This window comes from Esox lucius, chromosome 23, assembly GCF_011004845.1.
Source record: "Esox lucius isolate fEsoLuc1 chromosome 23, fEsoLuc1.pri, whole genome shotgun sequence".
NCBI classification, from domain to species: domain Eukaryota; kingdom Metazoa; phylum Chordata; class Actinopteri; order Esociformes; family Esocidae; genus Esox; species Esox lucius.
The window spans coordinates 7842807-7865367 of NC_047591.1; the positions used below are offsets into that span (position 1 = coordinate 7842807).

Here is a 22561-nt window from a genome sequence, read left to right on the forward strand (position 1 = left end):
CTTGAGCCTTGGGTCTCTTTAATATTCGGATGTTGGATCACCTCATCCTTCCTTCCATATCAAGACATTTTTCCCGCAGATTGCCAACTTCTGTCTCGAGTTTACCCACTTTCGTTAACAACAAAGTTACGTCGTCTGAACATGATGAGAGCCCCTACTCCATATGCGACACTGTTTTTTTCATCGTCTCCACCTTGGAGCGAATCGCTGTGGTGTTGTTAGCTATAGCTCAGTTTTTACTGCCTGTAGCTCGGATTTGATGTTTTCAAAATCTTCAGTCAGAGCGGTCTTCAGTTCCGACCTGAGCAGCATAGCAATGTCTGTTTTCAACCACGTGAGGATTTCTGCCTTCAGGTCCGCAACATCCATTTGGTCATCAGGCTGAGGTGTCTTAGTGTTACACTTAGGAGGTGTATCATTTGAGCTTGAGGCTTTGGGCCCAGTCGCCGAGGCTCCTCAGATGAACTTGAATTTGGGCAAATTATTGCCCATTTGCACTGCTGTATCGCAATACAAGTGACATATAATGAAAAAATTATTAACTCAGAGCGACGTGTCGTATTTTTGTTGATATAAGGTGCCTAAAAATAGCTTTTAACCCGAAATTCAGCAGAGCATGTTGCTTGCACTGCCTACTCCATCGCCTGCTCCATCCCCTGGTAAAACCTTTCTTGATGGTGTCAGGGAAATTTCTGAAACCTGATGCAGTCTTACTGAGGAAAGGACTGAGTCCCATTGTTTCAATAAATAGAGGAGTGTGGGAGAGGGGATCTGGTATTTGTCCTAGGGGGCATTCTTGATTGGTAACAGTAGATTATAGGGTTAATCATCTGCCTATTTGTAGGTTGTCCAGATGCTTTAAGTCCCCCTCAAGGGTTGAGAAGGTAACCCAGATGGGGGAGGACGACATGTCCCTTGTGTCAAGCACAGGACATGTGATAGAACAGAGGGCATGTGTTTTATTGACATGGGACAGATGGGTAGCATCTAACCACACCCCTTTTTCCCTCCTTATATACTGATGATTTTCCTGTACTAATTTAGAGATTATTCATTGTTACTTTGTAACCTGTGTATTCTCTCCTTGAAAGAATAAACTGTTTATTGTGCATTTGAGTTTTCCTCTGTCTTACCCCAATTTCGTAAATTGTTTTGACTTTAGAAATTGCCATCACAATGGCCTCAGTGATGGTTGGCAATGTCCGTATGCATCAAATCAGCCCCAAACCATAATGTCATGGCCTCCATGCTAACAGTTGGTATGAAGTTCTTTTCAAAGGCAGTGTGTCACTTTGCCAAATACGGCTTCTGGCATTACGGCCAAACAACTCCACCTTTGACTCATCTATCCAGAGCTAATTATGTGTTCTGGTTCAGGTATATGTATGGAGAGTGCGTTGATGTTCCTGATGACTCACAAATGCAAATGTACGCAGAGGGATGTGCTGCTAATACAGGGCTGTGGTTAAGGTTAGGATATAAGTATTACAGACTAGGTTGGACAACAAAAACAGCAAAGGGGGTATAATTTTTTCAGTGTGGTTATGGTTTGGATTAAGGTTTTTAATCAAACACGCAATCACTGGTGCTACATGCTTGTACTACCGCCCCTAGCAACGATGCTTACTGTCAAAATGTGCACGTAAAGAGATCTGTGCTACAGTATCATTGTACCTATACACATATCCAATGCCCTGCCAGAGTAAATTGTTCCAGTAATTTTCAACTTCACTTTACTACGGTGTTATCAGTCGTGTCTTGATATTCTTTTTTGAGAGCAGATGCTTCTGCCGTCCTGACCTCCCATAGGCCAAGTTGGTGGAGTCTCTTTCTGACAGTTGACTCGTGCACTTACACATTGATTGTGGCAAGAGAGGCCTGTAGATCCCTTGATGTGACCCTGAGGTTCTTTGAAACTTTAATGAGCATCTTTCGGTCAGCTTTTAGGCTGAATTTGGTGGGACAACCTGTTCTATGTAGAGTGCAATGGTCTGGAATTTCCTTCATTTGTAGATGACGATGAATTATGTATTTTAAATTGCTTGGAAATTGCTTTTTAACCACCAAACTCATCAATAACCTTTTTGCTTAGGACCTTAGATTGGTCTTTTGACTCTGGATCTTGTGTTAACATAAACCTACACTACCTTTCAAATGTTTGGGGTCACTTAGAAATGTCCTTGTTTTTGATAATACATTTATTTTTATCCATGAAAACAACATCAGATTGCTCAGAAATACAGTTTAGACATTGTTAATGTTGTAAATTACTATTTCCGGTCAACAGCCCAGTCAACACTTAAACAATTACATTGCAGGCTCTGCACTGCGAGATGCTGTAAAGGAGTGGTTCTGAGTGCCACACTGATGTGTTAGGCCGCCTTTCTTGAAGAATATTGCCAATTGACAACAGTGGCCTACATAACACTCCTTTCCTATTGCTGTCATGACCTTTTATATGTCGGGGTCAATCACCTGTGGACAATGCATTTTCTACGTTCCTGTAAGGTGCTGAACCATTGAACCTGTATTGCCATCTCAAGTGAGATTGCATTGTCTATCTTCAGCATCCCTCCTGAGCTCAGACATATTCTGAGAATTGTAAACAATCTTGTGATATTTGCTGTTGCTAAGCAACCATCGGGAGGAGAACAACAGAATATGGGTCTGCGTATGTGTATGCGTGGGTGTCAGTGAGGGTGTGTGTGTGTGTGTTTGAATGTGTGTGTGTGTGTTTGAATGTGCGTGTGTGTGTTTGAATGTGCTTGGGGATGTGTGTGTGTGTGTTTGAATGTGTGTGGGGATGTGTGCGTGTGTGTTTTAATGTGCATGGGGATGTATGTGTGTGTTTGAATGTGTGTGTGTGTGTGTTTGAATGTGCGTGCAGGTACCTTTCTGTTATGGTCGGCGTGATCCTGTTAAGCTAGCTAGTGTGTATTTCGGTCCGTTGTTGTTTTAGCCTCACCTTGGGTCATTTGTAAAGCCACAGCTGGCAGCGGATCCGGCTGAGAGCCAGCGATGACAGGACTAATACAGCTGTATGTGTTGTCTGTCTCAGCCGGATCAGACCTGTGGCAACGGATTTCATGTCACTCAGCCAGTCCCAAGCCAGCCTCAGCTTAGGTCCCAGTCCGTCACAACCTCAGTCCCAGACCCAACTCTAGTATCAGATCTAACCCAAGTACACAGAAAGAACTTGAGGGCCCAGTCCCTGTCCGGATTCTAGTCCCAGATCTAACTCAAGTCCCCGCCCTAACCCTAGTTCCACACCCAACCCTAGCCCCAGCACTTGATCAGTGGGGCAGAGTCACAATGGTTCTGGAGAGTCACATTCAGAACCCCCTCCCTCCTTTACCCAGCCAGATCCGTAGCACAGACAGTCTCGACAGGGTTCTAGGAGAGTCACACAGAGGGACTCACTCTTTTCCAGCTCAACCTGAGATTGTCTCCACTGGCTAAGGAGTGCACCCTGTGTTCCGCTCAGCCTTGACTGTCACTCACTCTTCCCCAGATGGATTCCTCTTCCTGAGATGGTTCTGAAATACTTCTTCATGGCATCAACACTGTCACTCACTCTAACTGCCTAGTCTTTTGTCAGACCCTGTCATAGGGATGTGACAGAGGATTTTTCAAAAGACTCTCAGGCACATGTTCATAGCTGACACAGAAACAAAAGCAAGCCTGTATGGTTTGCACAGTGCTGGGGCTTAGGCTTACCTCTGACATCCGTCAGCATAGAGTACAGCTTGATGTTACAAAAAATCACATTAATCTAACCTTTAAAAGAATGTTAATCTAACCTTTCAATGAAAAATAAAGTTACTTTAAGAAATTGTTTATTTTTCTTCAGAAACATGCATGCTAGAATGACTGGCCACCCTTACTTTTGGAAGTAGTTTGGACCACTGTTTACCCATTTTTTGGGATGCTGTGTAAAATGCTAATAAAAACTAAGTGCAATCATGTGCAAATAATTTATCCCTATATTGAATTGAAATAGTATAAAGACAACATATGAAAGGTTGAAACTGAGAAAGTTTACTGTTTGTGGGAAAAATACTGTACAAGATAATTTTGAATTTCATGCCAGCAATATGCTTCAAAAATGTTGGGACAGGGGCATGTTTACCACTGCACTGCATCACCTCTTCTTCATGCTGATGTATTATGTGCAGAATGTGGTTTGGCATTGTCTTGCAGAAATGGGCACGGCCTTCCCTGAATAAGACATTGTCTGGATGGCAGCATGTGTTTCTCCAAACCTTGTATATATTGTTCAGCATTAATAGTGCCTTCACAGATGTGCAAGTCACCCATGCCATTTGCATTATGCACCCCCATACCATCACGGATACTGGCTTTTCAAAATTTTAGATTTTGCCTCATCTTAAATGAGCTTGGGCCCAGAGAAGGCGGCAGCGTTTCTGGATCTTGTTGTGTCTGGTTTCTTTGTATGGTAGAGTTTTAACACATACTGTGTTCACAGACAATGGTTTTCGGGATGTGTTCCTGAGCCCATGCAGTGATTACCATTATCATTGTGTCTGGTTTTAATGCAATGCTGCCTGGGGGCCTGAAGATCACGGCCATCCAATATTGGTTTTCGGCCCTGTCCCTTGCATGAAGAGATTTCTCCGGATTATCTGAATTTTTTATGATATTATGTACCATAGATGATGAGTAACTCTTTGCCATGTTATACTGAGAAATGTTATTCCTATACTGTTGCACTATTTGCCTGCTCAGTCTCACAGAATGGTGAACCCTTCCCCACCCCCAATTCTGACAGACCCATCCTCTCTGGAATTATCTTTTAATATCAAATCATGTAACTGACCTGTTGCCAATTAACCTAATTAGTTGTGTGATATTGCAGGAGGTTACCTTTTTTTGCATTACACAACTTTTCCGCTTTTGTTACTTCTGTCCTAAAGAAATGTAAACGTGTTGCTGCCATTAAATTCAAAGTAGGCATATACAGCTCCAGAAAATTTAAGAAACCACTGCTCCTTTTTCTTTCCTTTACAAAAAGGTTTTGAGTGAGGAACAGAAGCGTTCAATTTGCAGTGGTCTCTTAATTTTAACCCTTCTGTTTCTCACTTAAAACCTTTTCTTCTTTTTTTGAAAGGAAAGAAAAAGGTGCAGTGGTCTCGTAATTTTTCCGGAGCTGTATTTTTCAAGAAATAATATTTTTCAAGAAACATATGATATGTTGTCTTTGAAATATTTTCTATTGGATATAGGGTTTAAATGATTTGCACATCATTGCATTTAGTTTATTTACATGTTACATGGTGTCCCAACTTATGGAAACAGGGTTGTACTTCAAAGTGGGAATTCATTTATTTTCTTGAAATTCTGTCTCAATAGACCATAGAACCTGTTAGTTTTAGCCTGTATGTCACCTCATATTTACCGAACACCCCAGTGAAACAGTATGTCAAGGATGACCACTTCATGTTATGGATGACGACTTCCCAAAGACTCAGATGAACTTCGAAAATGTTAATTACTAATTGAAATATACATCAGTTTGATTCTGTTCATAAGATTTTCTAGGGATGCTAATAAATGTGGCATACAAATATTTTAACAAAAAAATATTTATTGTGACAATTATTTTTTCTTTAAACAATTTTCATTCAGTTAAAGGTTAGATTCATATGATGCCTTCTTTCTAACAAGTCAGTTTGTCTTATTTTGCTCGAGCTGCGCCAGTCAAATGTAAGTGCTGTTCTTATGAAGGGGAAACATCTAGAATTAACCACAGCCACAGAGTGGTTGGCCACAAGATCACTCAACAGGACTGCCAAGTGCTGAAATGTGTAGCGTGTAAAACTTGTCTGTCCTCAGTTTCAGCACCCACTACCGAGTTCCAAACTGCCTTTGGAAGCAATATCACCACCAGAACTGTTTGTCAGGGGGCAAACTGCAGTGGGCAAACTGTGGCAAACAGTTTGGGGAAGGCCCTTTCCTGTTGAGGCATGAAAATGCCACTGGGCACAAAGCGAAGTGCATACAGATATAGTTTGTCGAGATCAGTGAAGAAGAAATTGACAGGCGCCGGCACAGAGCCCTGACCTCAAACCCCATCAAACACCTTGGGGATGAGTTGGAACACGAACTGAGAGCCAGGCCTAATTGGCCAACATCAGTGGCCGACCTCACTAATAGTCTTGTGGCTGAATGGAATCCCTGCAGCAATCTTCCAACATCTAGTGGAAAGTCTTTCCAGCATATTGGAGGTTGCTAAAGGAGGGGTGGGACCAACTCTCATATTAATGCCCTTAATTTTTGAAGATGTTTGATGAGTAGATGTCCACATACTAGGGGTGTAACGGTACGGAAATGTATCGGTTTTGTACATACCGCATATTTTAAGTCACGATTCGGTACAGTGGAAAAAGACATGCAGAACATGACATCAAAGTCAGTCTTTTTTATTGTCAAATGCATCAACAGCGTCTGAGCAGTGAAATTCTTATGGCACGCGACATCTACGCAGTATGCATTGAGTAAAATATAGCAAAAGCTAAAATTAGAAATAATACATATAACAATGTGAAATAGCAGCAATTCAAGCAATATTTTATGTATTCATTTATTATGAAGTTTTCCCAATTGGAGACCTGAATGATATGGGAGGGTCCTTAAGATCTCGCTTGTTGTTAACGTTCGCCATATTTATTTACAAGGCAGCATGAGCTAGGCTGCTTCAGTTGCTGAGTTACGTCTCCAAGATCCATCTCCGGGGGAAAACTGAGTTTAGAATTTTTGTTCCGCACTCAAAGTAATGTGCGTAGTTAAAATTAGTCTATATTAATTCAGATCACGGTGCGTACCGAACCGAGCGTCCTATACCGAATGGTACGGTACGGATACGTGGCCGTTACACCCCTACACCCCTACCACATACTTTTGGGTATCTCCTACATTCACTTGACAGGTCTGTCTCTAAGTACCAGACATACTGTATATGAAGTGAAGTCAGTCGATGTTGTCGAATTGACGATGCCATCTGTCAGAACGGTAAGCGGGTGACAGATGTGTTCATCTATATCGCACATGAACTAAAGGTCTTCAGGGATGATTTTATGTCAGTTTGAGATACTGATTTGTTTGGAATTGTGTTAGTGGTTTGTAGCAGACCATCTTCATGAGTGCAGGACGTCAGCTATGTTCCCTGCCTGTCTGCTGTAAATGTTATCAGGAGAAACCTTCTGTCTCTACTGCTGAATGGCAGTCTCTCTTTCTTTCTCTCGTTCTTTTTGTCTATTTTGTCTATTCCTTTCAATCTACCTCTCTGACTCTATTTTCCTGGCTCACTTTATATTTCTCTCTTTTTCTCTCTTGCCTCTTCCCTCTGTTTCTCTCTCTGTGTCTTTTGCCATCTCTCACTTTTGCCTGAGAACCTGGAGAAACCACAGATTGCATCTTACCCCACCTTCTCTTCACATTGTGTCTAAATTAAAGATAATATCTGTTCTTCTCTCTCTACTTTCATCTCAATTTATTTTCCTCTCTGTTTCACTGGCTCTATCTATGTGTGAGAAAGCAGTATAAACTGGTCTGTCTTGTCAAATATAATCTTAATGACAGTTTAAATATTAATCAGCACTACTTGGTAGTTATTGTGTGCGGTTCTCCGGACCTTCGGTGGGGGGGGGGGGGGGGGGTATAACACCTTAATTGGGGGACCTGGACCAAGGGTTCAAAAAATAGTTCCTTGAGATTAGACATTTTGAAATTGGAATAGAAAGAACATCTATTGGCAAAGGATTTGGTTGAAATTGAACAGAATATGCTCACATTTGTTTGTAATCTATATATCTTAAAGGTTTGGTTTATCATATAGAGTTTTCAAAATGGCTGCAATACTAAATTGTTTTCACAAAACTCAGTATCGGTGTTGATATATTTATTGGTTGTCAGGGTCTTATTACTGACATACTTTAAGGGTCAGGGTAGGGGTCATTTCAACTCAAATAAAAAATTTCCTCACTGAAAGCATTGAAAATATTTGGAATTTCACGTTTTGTGTACTTTATTGTATTTTTCATAGGCTGTCCTCGGCCCCAAGGACTCACAATTATTAAGGGGTCCTTGACATTCAGAAGTTGGTGGAGCTCTGTGTTTAATTCAGCTAATGTTTACATGGGGCAGTTGGCGGACGCAGATGGTCAGCTTCAGAAATGTCATGCTGAGACATGCCAATTAACTAGTCAGCTGCACGTTCCGTGAGAGCTCTAAAGGTCTGTGTCCCAGTGCCTGTTTTAGGATGTGTGTTTGTGTGTTTGTGTGTTTGGATGTGTGTGTGTTTTTGGATGTGTATGTGTCAGCATTGTAATGCCTCTAATGAATGATGACAGTCTGTTATATTTCCTGACAGTGATAAGCAGCTTAAAGGTTATGAGTAGAAAGTTTCCTATGTCTCTTATGCAGATCACATGGTTGTGTGTCATTAGCCTAATGTTCTTTAGTCTAATCACTTACACTTACTTAAAGTACATACACACAAACACACGGCCTCCACGTCGGGTTAATCCACAAAGCTATCATTTAGACCTGCTAATTGTTCTTTTATAGTCTGTTCTAAGAACATGAGGCATAATTATATCGGAGATAAGATATACGATCATATAAGATAATTAATTAGTTGAAATAATAGTGTAATACAGTACTGGTGTTAGTGAATACTTTTTTTTATAATAATGACTAACTTCCAGCCAGCCACTCAGTGTTCTGTTTCTGTGTTCAGCACCCTTAGACATCTCTTTTATTAGAGAAGTAGGCCAGTTCCCAGGGGAGATGTTTATCCCTCTCACTCTCACTCGCTCTCTCTCTCTCTCTCTCTGTGTTTTTTCTCTTTTCTATCTGAGTGGTCTTATGCCCTTGTGCTTTCTTTTCCCGCCCACCTTATCTAGTACCTCTCTTGAATTTCCATAATTGCATGTAATTTGTACCTGGTAAGTGTGCTGTCTTTGTGTATCAATGTGTTCAAATGATCGGGGCATTGAATCCCTGTTCATGGGTGGTTATAGGAGTTAAATTGATGACCCCCCCACTCTTTTCCCTATGTACTCATGGTGCTGTCACACAGAGACTGCCAATGCATCCATCAGCTGTAGCGATTAGGCCACCATGACCTTTCCAGACAATATTGTATTGTTTGTCTTTAGGTCAGCTAACAGAACTTCAGAACACCCTGATAGGTATTATTTGCTTTGTCCATAGACCCCGAGTGCCTGTCCACACCCGACCCCCAACCCCCCACCCCAGGGAGGGAGCTGGCTTTTTTGGCTTCTCAAACTCCTTTCAAACCTTACAATCGGGTAAAGATTCAGTAAAAGATCCAGTAATGCGTTTGTAAATGTCAGCCGTGAGTGAGAGTTTCTCATCGCCCTGGCTGTAAGACGGAAATGAACTGACACATGGCAGGTTGTCAGAGATAGTTGAGGGAGGTTAGGTACAGGGGACAAGTAAAAGAGAAGGGGGAGTCGAGGAGGGAGGTTGCGGAATAATCGGCGAGCGGAGGAAACGGGACAGGGTGGAAAGGAGAGGGGGTGAGTTGAGATGCAGGTGAGAGGTGAGGATGAAACAGTGAGAAATGCGGTTCAGAAGGGGGAGAGAGTGGGGGGGGGGGGTGGACCACGTTTCCATTTGAGTGCTTGATTCTGGAGTTTTTGATTCCTCATCTACCTATCACCGCCACCTACAAACAAGACTCCGGGTTGAGTGGTGCACAGCAACACATCTCGTTCAGACACTGTATTATCCATCTCTCTGACATCTTCACATTCTATTTCTCATACTTTCCCCCTCCATCTTTCATCCATCTCTCTGACATCACTGTTGTCACTTTCTCTCCATGTCGGAGCGGAGAGGGGAAAAGGTGTGAATTTAATCTACGCCAGAGTGGAGCCACTGGAGAGAAGACAGAGTTCTTTTTCAGTACATCTTTAGGCCATTTCACACCTGCCCACTCCTCTCACATCACATACACTATCAAAACCACCGTAGTTCCTATCTTGTGTGCTACTTTTCACCTGAGCTTTTTTAGACGCAGACACTTAGATATGGTATAACGTTCGTGTCGGATTTGTGGATCTTCCTGGAGTTTGTGAAGAAGAGTGGGAATGGGAACACAATGGGGCCTTGTTGACATTGCTGTGGTTGTTGTGTGTTTGTTCACCCAACCTACATTCTGCAATGTCACCTTGTGCTTTGGAGTTCTAGAGACAGGCAGTGTGTCCTGCTACAAACCCAGTACAATCAGACTTATCCCAAGTATGGAGTCATTACTGTTATTGGATATACAGTACAGTGTGCGTATAATATTCACCTATTCGCACTCAGATAAGACTATGAAAACGAATGCATAACTCCTATTAAGATAAAATTTGACTCTGATAAAATAAAAGGAATAGAAAATTGTTATATTAATTGATGAGTTAACTGTGAATATTGGTATATCAAAGGCAAACATCGAATTAGCTTGTAAAATACATTCATCAAGCATAAGCTTGGTTTACAAGATGAAACTGATATGTAACTGAGCATTACTCTAAAGATGATCAAAGACAGAAAAAAATCGTACCCTGAAAAGCCATCTTACCTAAACAAGATCTGGTCTCAACAGCTCCTTGGTTTACAGAGGTGTGAGAATGGGGGATTTGTGCGATGAAGGTTGTTTACACAGGCTACTGAGACAAGCTAATCCTTGCAGACAGGTGATAACAGTCAGTAGGGCTAGTCATACATTGTTTTGTTTAAAATATTACTCAGTTAGCTGTTGTTCTTGTCCAGACTGTCTTACTAAGTACATTCATCTATTAGGATATCTAGGTGGGACAAGGACACAACACAGTAATAGTGAGAGCATTTTACTCAGTTAATTAGCTATTAGCATAGTCAGCGCTAGGTGGAAGAGAAGATCTTTAACTTGACTAAAGGGAGCGGCCCTTCCACCTACCCATTACATTAGTGCTTTTGGTTTATGGAATGATTTGTTTGTTTCTCCACTCCATTGTCAAGTTCCATTTCAGCTTTTAGACTTCCAAGGGCACCCACTGAATGCTAATCATGTAATGGTCCCAACGTAGCATCCTGAAAATGCACCGGGAGCATAGCTAATGCGGTGGAAGACTTGATTACACTTGATGACTCTCACTCAGTCACCCTGTCACTCTCCTCCATCTAGTCTGCATCCGTTTTCTTCTCCATCTTCCTCGGTATGTCTCTGTGAGGGGTCTAGTTGTGTGTCATACCAAATGAACAAAACGTAACAACTCTGGGTATTTATTTCTGTTCTGCCCTTGGCCTAAGTTGTACAAGGGTGTAGATCGGTGTGTGTGTGTATTTTAGAAAAATGTGTGATGCGTTGAGAAAGGAGAGAACCAAGAATAGGATTCAGAATCGGTACACTGTATTTTTTGTACGCAGGGATTAACACTACAAGTGTGAGTCCCAACAAATGTAAACTGCATGTAAGTAATTCTCCACTCAGGCCAAGCCCAGATATAGACAGCGGACAATAAAGCGCCTATTAAAATAAAACGCCACTTAGCATTCAAATGATAGTCCAAAACTCTGAGAGAGGAAGGCGCAAACACATGCATGGAAACAATGACGAACAATGATAGGGGAGTCAGAGGAACATATATACACATATAATGACTAATGGGAACCAGGTGTGCATATGGGGACAAAACTAAAACCAGACTAGGAATGAATAACGAATGGGACCAGGGGCGGTGGCAGCTAGAAGCCCTGTGACGTCGATCGCTGGAAGAGGGGGGTGTAGGTGCAGAGGGAGACGTGACATTAGGCCAGAAACAAGCAGAAATGCCAGTGGAAGACACAACTCTGAAGGGTATGAAAAGAGCTATGATATTTAGGAGCTGAGCCATGACCTTCTGAAGAAATCTGACACTGCTGGGCAGGAAGGACTTACATACAGCTTATAAATAATCATTAAAATGTGGTACCGGAATAACATTTGGGGAAGCCAGGTGTATTATTATTACTGTTACAAATATTTTTCAATACTAATATTTTTTCAACATTTTTTACAAAGATATGTCATGAGTGTGGTTGTGTGAAGTACTGCAGAGCTTCAAAACAACATTAGTATTTCATACAAGCTCGATAAACACGGCTGTGAAAAAGCGTGGAAGGGTGGCCCAGAGGAAAGTAATGAAACCGTGTATTAGAGGTCCAAATCCCATTGCTGACCTGTTGCTGGATGTGTTTCATTAAGAATGTGTTTTATTAAGGATGATGGTTACAACAGTGAATGAAACTGGCTTCCCAATCTGAGAGCTCTGGGTATCCCTCAATCCCTGCCTCTGTCCACTTCCTTCATCCCTTTTTTTTTCTCAGTCTCTCCTTTTCTTTCCCTACCAGTTCCCTCCCTCTTTCCATCACTCATACCTGCTTAACTTTCTCTCTCTCCCCTCCCTCATTTCCTTTCCTTATCTCTGTACTTCATTCGCTCCTTTTCTCTCCCTTCCTTCCTACCATTTTACTCTCTCTGTCTTCCCTCGTTCCTTCCCCCTCTCCGTCTGTCTTTGTCACTGTTGGTCCGGATTATCACACCTTGTTATGCTGCATGTCCCATGTAAGACTGTTAATATTGTGTCCATACAGCACTTAGGCTTCCATCTTTACTGAAACACACATTTAGGCGCACGCGAGGCATACCCAAACACACACCGTCACCATCACGCCGTCACCATCAATAAAGTATGATTGTCCTCTAGGCTGCGGCTTTCTGTTTCTTGGTCTTCAGGCGGCTGAGGAGGCCAATGCGCTAGTGTTAGTTTTTCCAGTGCATTGTGAGCAGGGGTGACTGGTACTGTAGATGTGATTGGGCCTTTTTGGTTTTGAATCTCTCCTCACGGAGCTGCCGATTGTCCTGGGAGCAGAAAGTTTCATGTAGTGCAGCTCCCTCTTAATTTCTCCCACGGTGGTCTATGTTGTGCAAGTGTTGGAGGTGATGAGACATTTCCTCAGATGTTTGTTGATGTTGTCTTGATCTCGTTTATTCTGCACTCTGCGGTCTGGCTGCCTGACGACGTTACCTGTCCGTTGTAGTTGGGTTTATCTTCCAAATTGATCCTTCAGATTTTCTGTTATTTTAGGATTTTCTTGGTGGGGTTTTTCCAGTGTTTTGTTGGAGCTGGCGACTGAAGATCGTCCGTGTTTTGGATCTGTACAGCTGTGTGTGAAGACGTTTTCTATGGATTGTAGGTAGACTGTAGGTCAATATCTTTGAAAACGTCTTCACAGTGTAGCATACTACTCTCCACGGTACACTGCCTTTCAGTTAAACCAGGCCCCCATTTCATCTGGTCCTGCAGCCTTTCCGTTTCTTCCCCAGATCTCCTGATGGATCCGAGGGGTTTAGTCAATTACCTCCAGGTCAGTGTTGCTGTAGCGGTGGATGAGTTATGGAAAGCGTCTTTTCCATCCCGTGTTAAGTGCTGTGACTAGGAGCTCCCAGGTCCCACTTGACCTCTTCACCATTGGCTCGTCCCCGATTAGATTGTACTGATCCTGAATGTACTGAGCAGATTTTCTTTTTGGGGGACGGGTGTTACACTGTACTGTCTACGGCATCCTTCCTCCATCTTCATACTGTTGTGACATGCTGTCATCTTCCATCTGGTCTTAGTTGGATGGAGCTTTGCATGGTTAGTTGGATGGAGCTTTGCATGGAATCGTTGGATGGAGCTTTGCATGGAATCGTTGGATGGAGCTTTGCATGGAATCGTTGGATGGAGCTTTGCATGGAATCGTTGGATGGAGCTTTGCATGGAACCTCCTCGTGGACCTCACCAACAAGGGTGACCCTACCAGGGGTGTAGGCCGCCATCAGTGGCCAAGCTGGAGACAGCATCACTCTTGGTAATCTCAGGAATAAACAAGCACTGCGACAAGGTGGCAATCATTGAGACCCTACAACAAAATGGCAACCGCCAGAAAAGACACACACTCACACACACACTTGGTTTTGTATTAATAACAGTTATGGTTATAGAGGACTTCTCGCCTGCTCTGCTGTAGATTACTTTTCTTATAGATGACAGTTTTAGATGTATCTTAGTCCTTTCAGACTAATCGTAACTAAAGGAAATGACAAATGACATCTGTTTTGCCAGCTCTGTCTAGTTCAGTGTAGTTATAATGGTTTGGCGGCAATGCGTTTATTATTAAAATCAATCAGAGCAGAGTGTCAAAAGTCTCACTGCCTGCCAAGGGGGCCACTCAGATGTTATCAGGATGTTTTACTGGGCAGTATAATAGAAATAATTGGGCTTTGAGTCGCTGCGTTTACTCTGTTGGGTAGACTGCCATGTGACACTCCAGGCAAGCCTGAGGCCAGGAGGCTTATTGTTAGCAGGAAAAGGGGAAGGTTCCTTCTTCCCTTCTGAGGTGGATTGGTTGGGAGTCTCACTCCCAAAAAAACATCAACTTTATTGCCCACTTCTGGAATGGGCCAGTGTAAGATACACCCATTGTGGCTGAAAATGTTTGACCAGTATCTTTATTTTTTATTTTCTTCTGAAAGCATTTTAGTGTAGGTACAGCGTTGTAGTATCAGGTGTGTATAACACACTTTTTAGCTGCTTACATCATGTTGAATGTGTTGGTGATGTGTTTTGTCAGAGGGAGGTTAGCTGAAAGTGGCTGGTTAGTTATGGGTTGAGCTTCTCTTCAGTCTGACCATGCTGCTTCTTAATCAGTGTGATTCAGACCTGAGATGGAGCACAGCAGGCTTCTACTGCAGAGAGCTTTTACACCCACTGCTTCCACAAACCCTCATCATTACTGCCGTGTGTGTGTGTGAGCGTGTGTGTGAATGTTCTTGCGTCAAACTGTTTCGTCTGCATCTGTGTGTCCTACCGTGTTAATATCTGTGCGTGTGTGCATGCTTATTTGAAATTGTGTGGCTGTAAGGGCAGATTGAAACCTTCTGCGAGACCAAAATCAGGAGGCTTTGTTGCCTTCCGCGACAACTTGATGTTAAATGGCTGAATGTGTCATTTCTTTAGCGCCGTGGGCTGAGCGAGTTCTCAGAAGCGTTTTCTGACTCCACCTCCATTTTTATTTGATAACACTGATCATTGACTCGATTTGAGACATGGGTGTCATTAAATGGCATCTTTCTGCCTGTATCCGCTGAACAATGCTTTACTTAAGCTAGATTACACCTCATCAAGCTCTAAGTTCTAAACGTATTCTTGTTAGCTCGTTACTCCTGGGGCTGAATGGATAAAACATGTAGACCTGCTGTTGTGTACAGTCAATATATTCTGGCCAGTAGTTTGCCACAGATCTAAAGGTTCACCTTTTACCCAATTACAGGTCTTTCATAGCTGGAAAATGTTTTGACTCTACAGAACTACAAGTGGTTACCTAGATTCTCACTAACGGCCCTGTTTTCCTGCAGGGCCTTGGTTGGAAGATGCCATGTAAGACAGTGAAAGGCCCCATCAATAGGGCAAATGAATAAGGCAGCATGAATTACCAGAAAAATACCGTTGGAGCCATTGGCTTCTAAGCCAAAAAACGTAGGAGCCAAATCCATTTTCTTTAGGAGCCAAAATATTGCACGCTACCTTGTTGTCTCTCGGCTTCTCCAGGGGCAGTACACTGTGTATGCTGGGCCACACTGTCTCTGTCGGGGCCTGCTGGCTGTCTATTTGCTGTGGATGACTGATTCTGTCTGTTGGGCTGGCTGTCACCGTGTTGGGTCTACCTTATTTTATCAATAAACAATCACTGACAACATTAATCAAGTACAATTAACATTATCCATTACTGTTAATGTTCAAACTACAATATGTCTACACTCTGGCTGGGTGTATAGACACTTCCTGAGGATTGCTCTGACTGTTGAGCTGGCTGGGTGTATAGACACTTCCTGAGGAGTGCTCTGACTGTTTAGCTGGCTGGGTGTATAGACACTTCCTGAGGATTGCTCTGACTGTTGAGCTGGCTGGGTGTATAGACACTTCCTGAGGATTGCTCTGACTGTTGAGCTGGCTGGGTGTATAGACACTTCCTGAGGATTGCTCTGACTGTTGAGCTGGCTGGGTGTATAGACACTTCCTGAGGAGTGCTCCAAAGGCACTGATTTGGTCTCTCCACCAGTTTGGACTCACATTACTTTCATCAGCATTGGCAAGTAGCATTCTTATTGTATTCCATATTGCTTGTGCATGGCCATGTTCAAGTTCAGCCAACCCAACAAAACGGTTAACGGCTAAAGTACACCAGCAGCGTTTACGTGCTTAACATATGAAATAACGATATATTTTCCAGACACATCTGTGCTGCAATCAGTTATGATAGCTAAATATATTTCGTTAACAATGCAGCCAATAAACTCAGTTTATGCTTTATCACTTTATCATGTTTTTCGACACATCCCATGCAAATTTGGTATACGGCATTTCTTCAGTGATGACCATATATGCTGTATTTAATTTAATTTTCAATTTGCTAGTTTCTGACTTCTGACTTTTATGCATTCAGCCAGTGGATTAACAAGAATATTGTTTCGAACTTTGAGCTTGATGAGGTGTAATCTAGCTCAAGTTAACGCATTGTTCAGCAGATGCAGGCAAAAAGATGCCAATTTAAACAGTGACGCCCAAGTGACGGAGTCCAAAATTGCATTTTGAGTGCTTAGGGTCCCATTTGGAACACAAGTAGATACCTCAGAGTGAAGAGGGGTGGAGACTCAGCCCGTTGTGTCTATTTCGGGTGGATTGCTAAACTGGTGTTGATTGGTGGCCACTCAAGTGAAGAGCGTAATGGAGTGTAGATCATCTCTATGGAGGGAATCATTAGTACATGGTGATCAGTCTCATTATGTCTGTTTTGTTTTTCTAGTTGTTTCATTCTCTGCTTCTTTTTTTCTCTTTTTCTTCAAAGAAGCAATTGAATGCATTGCACTCGTCAGGAGGATTTTTCTTGCTATAAGGGCATCAATGACTGGATGTAATAATTGCCTACACCCTGTTTTCTTCAACCGTTATCCCCTCCTCTGTGTGTGTGCAGTTATTACGGCGCCACCGTCCTCCAGATGTCAGGAGTGCGGGACGACAAGCTAGCCATCTGGTTGGCTGGGGTCACGGCCTTCACCAACTTCCTGTTCACCTTACTGGGTGTGTGGCTGGTGGAAAAGGTGGGCCGCAGGAAACTCACCCTGGGTAGCATCATCGGTAAGGGTCAGACATCTGGTCTCAGGGGTCAATTCATTTATAGTTCCTAATGATTTGTTGTATGACAACAGATTGCACATTAAATGGCAATATAAATAAATATGTATGCGTCAAAGCGCATTACTACACAGTTGTATAACACATTCTCTCTTTGATGGTGCAATACTACACTATCTACTGGATGTTTGTGGTTTTCGTCCATACAGGAACGAGTATGAGTCTGTTTGTGCTGGCCGTTGGGTTTCTGCTGTCGGCCCAGCATACCCCTCCAGTCACCCTCCACCCCACTTCCATGGTCAACTCCACCTGCAACAGACACCTGTGTGTAAACTCTAGTCTACAAAAAAATCTAAAAAAGGACATTTTACAGGATTAATACAGTATGTGTGATAGTTTCTTGATGCAGTTTAATTACAATTCATGTAGGACTAAATGAATGTGATGAAACTGTAAAATAATTTCTGAACACTAGTTAGCATTTTGGTCTCCTTTAATCATAGCAAATTTGTTCTCTCAATAGTTTATTTACTGCAATAAGTCTCCCTTAAAAAACATTATTAATTGAAAGGGAAAGTAAGAGTGCGTGATTTAAAATAACTTTCTCTCACCACTCAGATGAAACCAAAGAGTAATTGTTTCTAATGCTGGTTGAATGGCTCCGCTGTTCTTTAAGTAGAACTACTTTCTTTCTCAGTGTGAACTCCCCATAGGACTGTTTACACAGTATCTGTATTTACTAAAAGATCCCGTTCTGACCCAAGTCTAATGCTAAAAACGTACCTGTGAGTTGGGTCACCCTAGTAGGTATTCAGTCCTGTCTGTGAGTTTATTTAACTATGGGAAAACACCCATAGGCCTATTATGTAAACTATGCAATGCTGGTTGGATTAAAGGTCATATAAAATGTGATTTGTTGTATCTCTAACAGTATCTTGTCCCTGTGTCTTACATCTTGGTCCGACCCTCTTTTATGTAATCACAGGCTGTGTGAGCAGTGTATGCTGGACCCAGGGTGTGGTTTCTGTTACCTTGAGAACAGCACTGCTGTATTTGCTTCTTCCTGCTTACCGGTAAATACAGCCTCCACTGAGAAGTCAGCCTGGGGCAGGTGAGATGTCACTGTGCTCACAGAAGGCCTCCATTCATAACATAACTACTGTTCCCGGTCCTTACTGCCATGTCACCCCAGGTGTTCCAACTCGACCCGGCTGAGAGACCATACATACTGGGCCTACAACTACTGTCCCTCCTCCTACTCCTGGGTGGTCCTACTTGGGCTGGTCCTTTATCTGGCCTTCTTCGCCCCAGGTGATAGAGACGGCACTGATTCATGCAGACATTATGTTGCATTTTTTATTTCACTATAGAGCAGTTGCGATTCTAGGATTTAACCCTTAGGGGGGCTCAGCCGGATGGCCGGGTCCATCTACTATGCAACTAGAGACACGCATCATTTGTTGTTTGCGATAGCGCATTCGAGGTTTGACGTAAACCACACATTGATGTAATTTGAAGGCAGGCTTTCTGATGTAATTTGAAGGTTGGATATGTCTGCTACGTTATATACACGTTGGCTTTGACTGGTTCATGTACTGTAGACCCTAGCCCTTATGTCATCCCTGCCCTACCAGGTATGGGCCCAATGCCCTGGACGATCAACTCTGAGATCTACCCCCTGTGGGCCCGCAGCACAGGGAACGCCTGTTCGGCTGGAGTCAACTGGACCTTCAACGTCCTGGTCTCCCTCACCTTCCTCCATGTGGCCCAGTACCTCACCTACTATGGTACAGGACTGGCGTCAGTCCGCCTCAACACCACAGCAGGCCTGCTTTTACCGCAGGATCTGACCTCTGTTCCACCTTTTATTAGTTCAGAGGGAGACCTGAGGTAGCTATTCATCACATTTGTTGTTAGAACTGGAAAACCCTCAGTGACGTCCCAGGCCAATTTTCATTAGGGCAGATGGTCAGAACGTGATTATAATATTCTAAAAAGTCATCTTTAAACTGCACATTGGCAAATAAAAAAATAAAATAAAACCTTGGCCTCTGGGTCGCCTGTTATGTTGTTGTCCAATGATAATATTCTGTTGTTATTTTCCAGGTGCGTTTTTCCTCTACTCCAGCATGGCACTGCTGGGATTCTTCTTCATCTATGGCTGTCTGCCTGAGACCAAGGGCCGGAGGCTGGAGGAGATCGAGTGCCTGTTCGACACCCAGCTCTGCTCCTGCGGGGCCACAGACTCTGATGAGGGCCGGCAAGTGGAGTACATCAGAGTAAAGGGGAGCAACTACCATCTCTCCGACAACGATGCCTCTGATGTAGAGTAGCACCAACCCAAGTGTCTGTCTGTTAGTGCTATCACGCCAACTCCCTGTCACTCGTTGTCATACCAAGTAATGACTTGACAATGACAGCAGTGGAGCTGACAGGAGTACCAACAGATCTAGGACCAGGCTAGAGCAGCATGGCCTAGTCATCAATGTTACCCTTGGATTCTGACCCTGTTCTTTCATACCAGACACTTCTGTCTGCACGTATCAAATTAGTCAGTGTAAGAGGACTGATCTAGGAACAGATCTGCCATTTGAATGGAAATGAATGGCATAGATATTTTGGGACCTGAGAGTAGATCAACCCTCTTACTCTGAGAACCTTGAAAAATGGCCAATGTTCTCTGGTTGCCTCCCATCCATCCACCTTTATAACTTACAGGATGACTATATACAACAACACAGGAGTTACATTTAATGTTTAATGTTGTAGCAACATCTAACGTTTATGATTTACCAACCGTCTTGTGTTTGTATGCCTGGTATACTGTTCAAACATAATTTTAAATGTTTCCATTTTCCATGAAGTAGGACCAGATTGATAAAACAATAGCATTTCCCCCTTCCATAAAACCTTATTAGAGTTACAACCTCCTCTCAAAAAAAGTGGCCAAAAGTTTTTTTTTAACCTGGAAAAGTATTATACGTTTAGTGTTGATACCAGAATGCCTTTCTAAATGAAACCTTGTCTTGTTTAAAGCATCACATATGGTTGGTCAGACAACAGTAGTACACCTGGGAAGTGTATTCAATTGATTCTTTTTCCAGTATCTTGCACTTGATCTGACCAGAGCCCCATGGTCCCTGCTCCAAAATAGTGCACCATCAAGTGAATAGCGTGCAATTTGCAATGAAGACATGATGGAGTCCAATGGTAAAGTTAACTTTTGCTGTTCGTTTAGATGTGGGTAACTGATTAGCTACAGTAGCACTGCACCTAATTTCTCATTAGTAAACGTAAAGGTATTATATAGTTATTCATTATATTGTATGTTACCCATGTGCCTGTATTGAAGTGAAATCTATGAAGGAGTTGGCTAGATGGCCAGCCAGCTTGATGATTGCCTTTTCGATTTCAGACATTGCACAGTTTATTTAGCTGATCACTGTTGATTAGACTATTGACACCTGTCCACCTGAGAAAAAAGACCCTTATATAGAAATGTCCAGTTTAGTCCGTTAGATTCACACAGTTGTTTTTTTATATGTTGCTTTTCTATGTAATATTGTACATATTTCCTTTGAAAAGAAACGTCAGAAATAATGTCTTATTTTTCTCTTTTCGTTGTCTTCCTCCATAGCCTTATGTACAAATTGCAATGCATATCTTCACGCGAGACTCATTGGATTTTCGTGTTCTAAAAGTTCGAGGAGTACTTTAATGTCATTTTATATATTGTAAAACTATGTGAGGTAACACCTTATTAGTGGAATACTTGAGTACACATAGATTTGTGTATCAGACTCGCGTTACAAGTGGTCAACATATTAACGTCGCTGAGTATGTCTGTGTATGATTATCTGTAAAAAAAAAAAGATGGATAGCAATTACTGTCAATTCAAAACAGATTTCTTTTAACAGAAATGTTATTACAAATGTTACAAGTGATTCACACTCTAAACACTACAAGCCTTGTGTTACAATGTATTGGATTAATTATTTGTTTAGTAAGGACAGGAATATAATTCTGAGTAATTAAGTGTTTTAGTGTAGGTTGATGATGATCATTAGCTGTGGTTTGTCAGTTCATTGGAAGATCAGTATTTAATATTAATATTTTAGTATTTCTTTAGGAAAAGAGAAGGCAGTATAAGCAGACAAGCTAGAAGTTAACTAGAAGACCGAAAGTCTTCATTTTTATTAATACATATAGTTTTATAGAGAACTAATGCTTTATTGGACTTCACTAAAGTGACACCATTATCGTTATGTAACAGATTTATTAATAAGACATTGCGTCCAACAATATATTTGATGTGATGTGATTTTAGAATGGTCTTTTAAGAAAAATGCTAATCAAGCCCCTGAAAATCTAATGTGTATTATTTTCTTTGCTATAATTCCAAAATGGGGACCTACAATGTGCTTATGGTGAACGGGTGCAATTTTTTCTATGTGATAACAAATTAATACAGTGTTTCTATTTTACAGTTTAAAAACTAGTGAAGATTACAAAAATTATTCAGTGATGTATAGTATATATTTGTTTGTTGCTGTAAATGTTTTGCAAGAATTTGTATTCTTTAAAACTAATATATTCATGAGAATATTGAACAATTGAAAATATGTGGGGAAACAAATAAAAAACAATGATCTTGTCTGGCTTGATTTATTGCGGAATCACAGCGGTATTGTTCTAAAAAAATATTTTGTCATGAAGTGAACATATTATTGCTGTATCTCTAAATGACACACATTCGTACAACATGGACAGAATACCTTGTTGTATCCTGTCCAGTCCTGTCCTCTTCTCCGATCCACACTCCTCTCTTCTCCCTTCCTCACTCCTCCCCTCTTTCCCCCTCCACACTCCTCTCTTCTCCCTCACTCCTCCTCTTTCTCCCTTTCTCACTCCTCCCCTCTTTCCCCCTCCACACTCCTCTCTTCTCCCTCACTCCTCCTCTTTCCCCCTCCACACTCCTCTCTTCTCCCTTTCTCACTCCTCCCCTCTTTCCCCCTCCACACTCCTCTCTTCTCCCTCACTCTTCCTCTTTCCCCCTCCACACTCCTCTCTTCTCCCTTCCTCACTCCTTCCCTCTTTCCCCCTCCACACTCCTCTCTTCTCCCTTCCTCACTCCTTCCCTCTTTCCCCCTCCACACTCCTCTCTTCTCCCTTCCTCACTCCTCCCCTCTTTCCCCCTCCACACTCCTCTCTTCTCCCTCACTCCTCCTCTTTCCCCCTCCACACTCCTCTCTTCTCCCTCACTCCTCCTCTTTCCCCCTCCACACTCCTCTCTTCTCCCTTCCTCACTCCTTCCCTCTTTCCCCCTCCA

At 42.3% G+C, this 22561-nt stretch overlaps 1 protein-coding gene across 1 annotated transcript in view; it reads left to right on the plus strand.

The window, feature by feature from the left end:
- LOC105028202 (proton myo-inositol cotransporter) overlaps positions 1 to 21886 on the plus strand; it is a 78799-nt gene extending 56913 nt beyond the window's left edge. The window contains exons 5-10 of the mRNA XM_010900766.3: positions 17071 to 17234; positions 17441 to 17555; positions 18217 to 18342; positions 18424 to 18542; positions 18866 to 19018; positions 19338 to 21886. Coding sequence (XP_010899068.1) covers positions 17071 to 17234; positions 17441 to 17555; positions 18217 to 18342; positions 18424 to 18542; positions 18866 to 19018; positions 19338 to 19564 — 904 coding nt within the window. The 3' untranslated portion in view covers positions 19565 to 21886. The remainder of the gene's footprint in view (positions 1 to 17070; positions 17235 to 17440; positions 17556 to 18216; positions 18343 to 18423; positions 18543 to 18865; positions 19019 to 19337) is intronic.
- Positions 21887 to 22561: the final 675 nt, after the last annotated feature.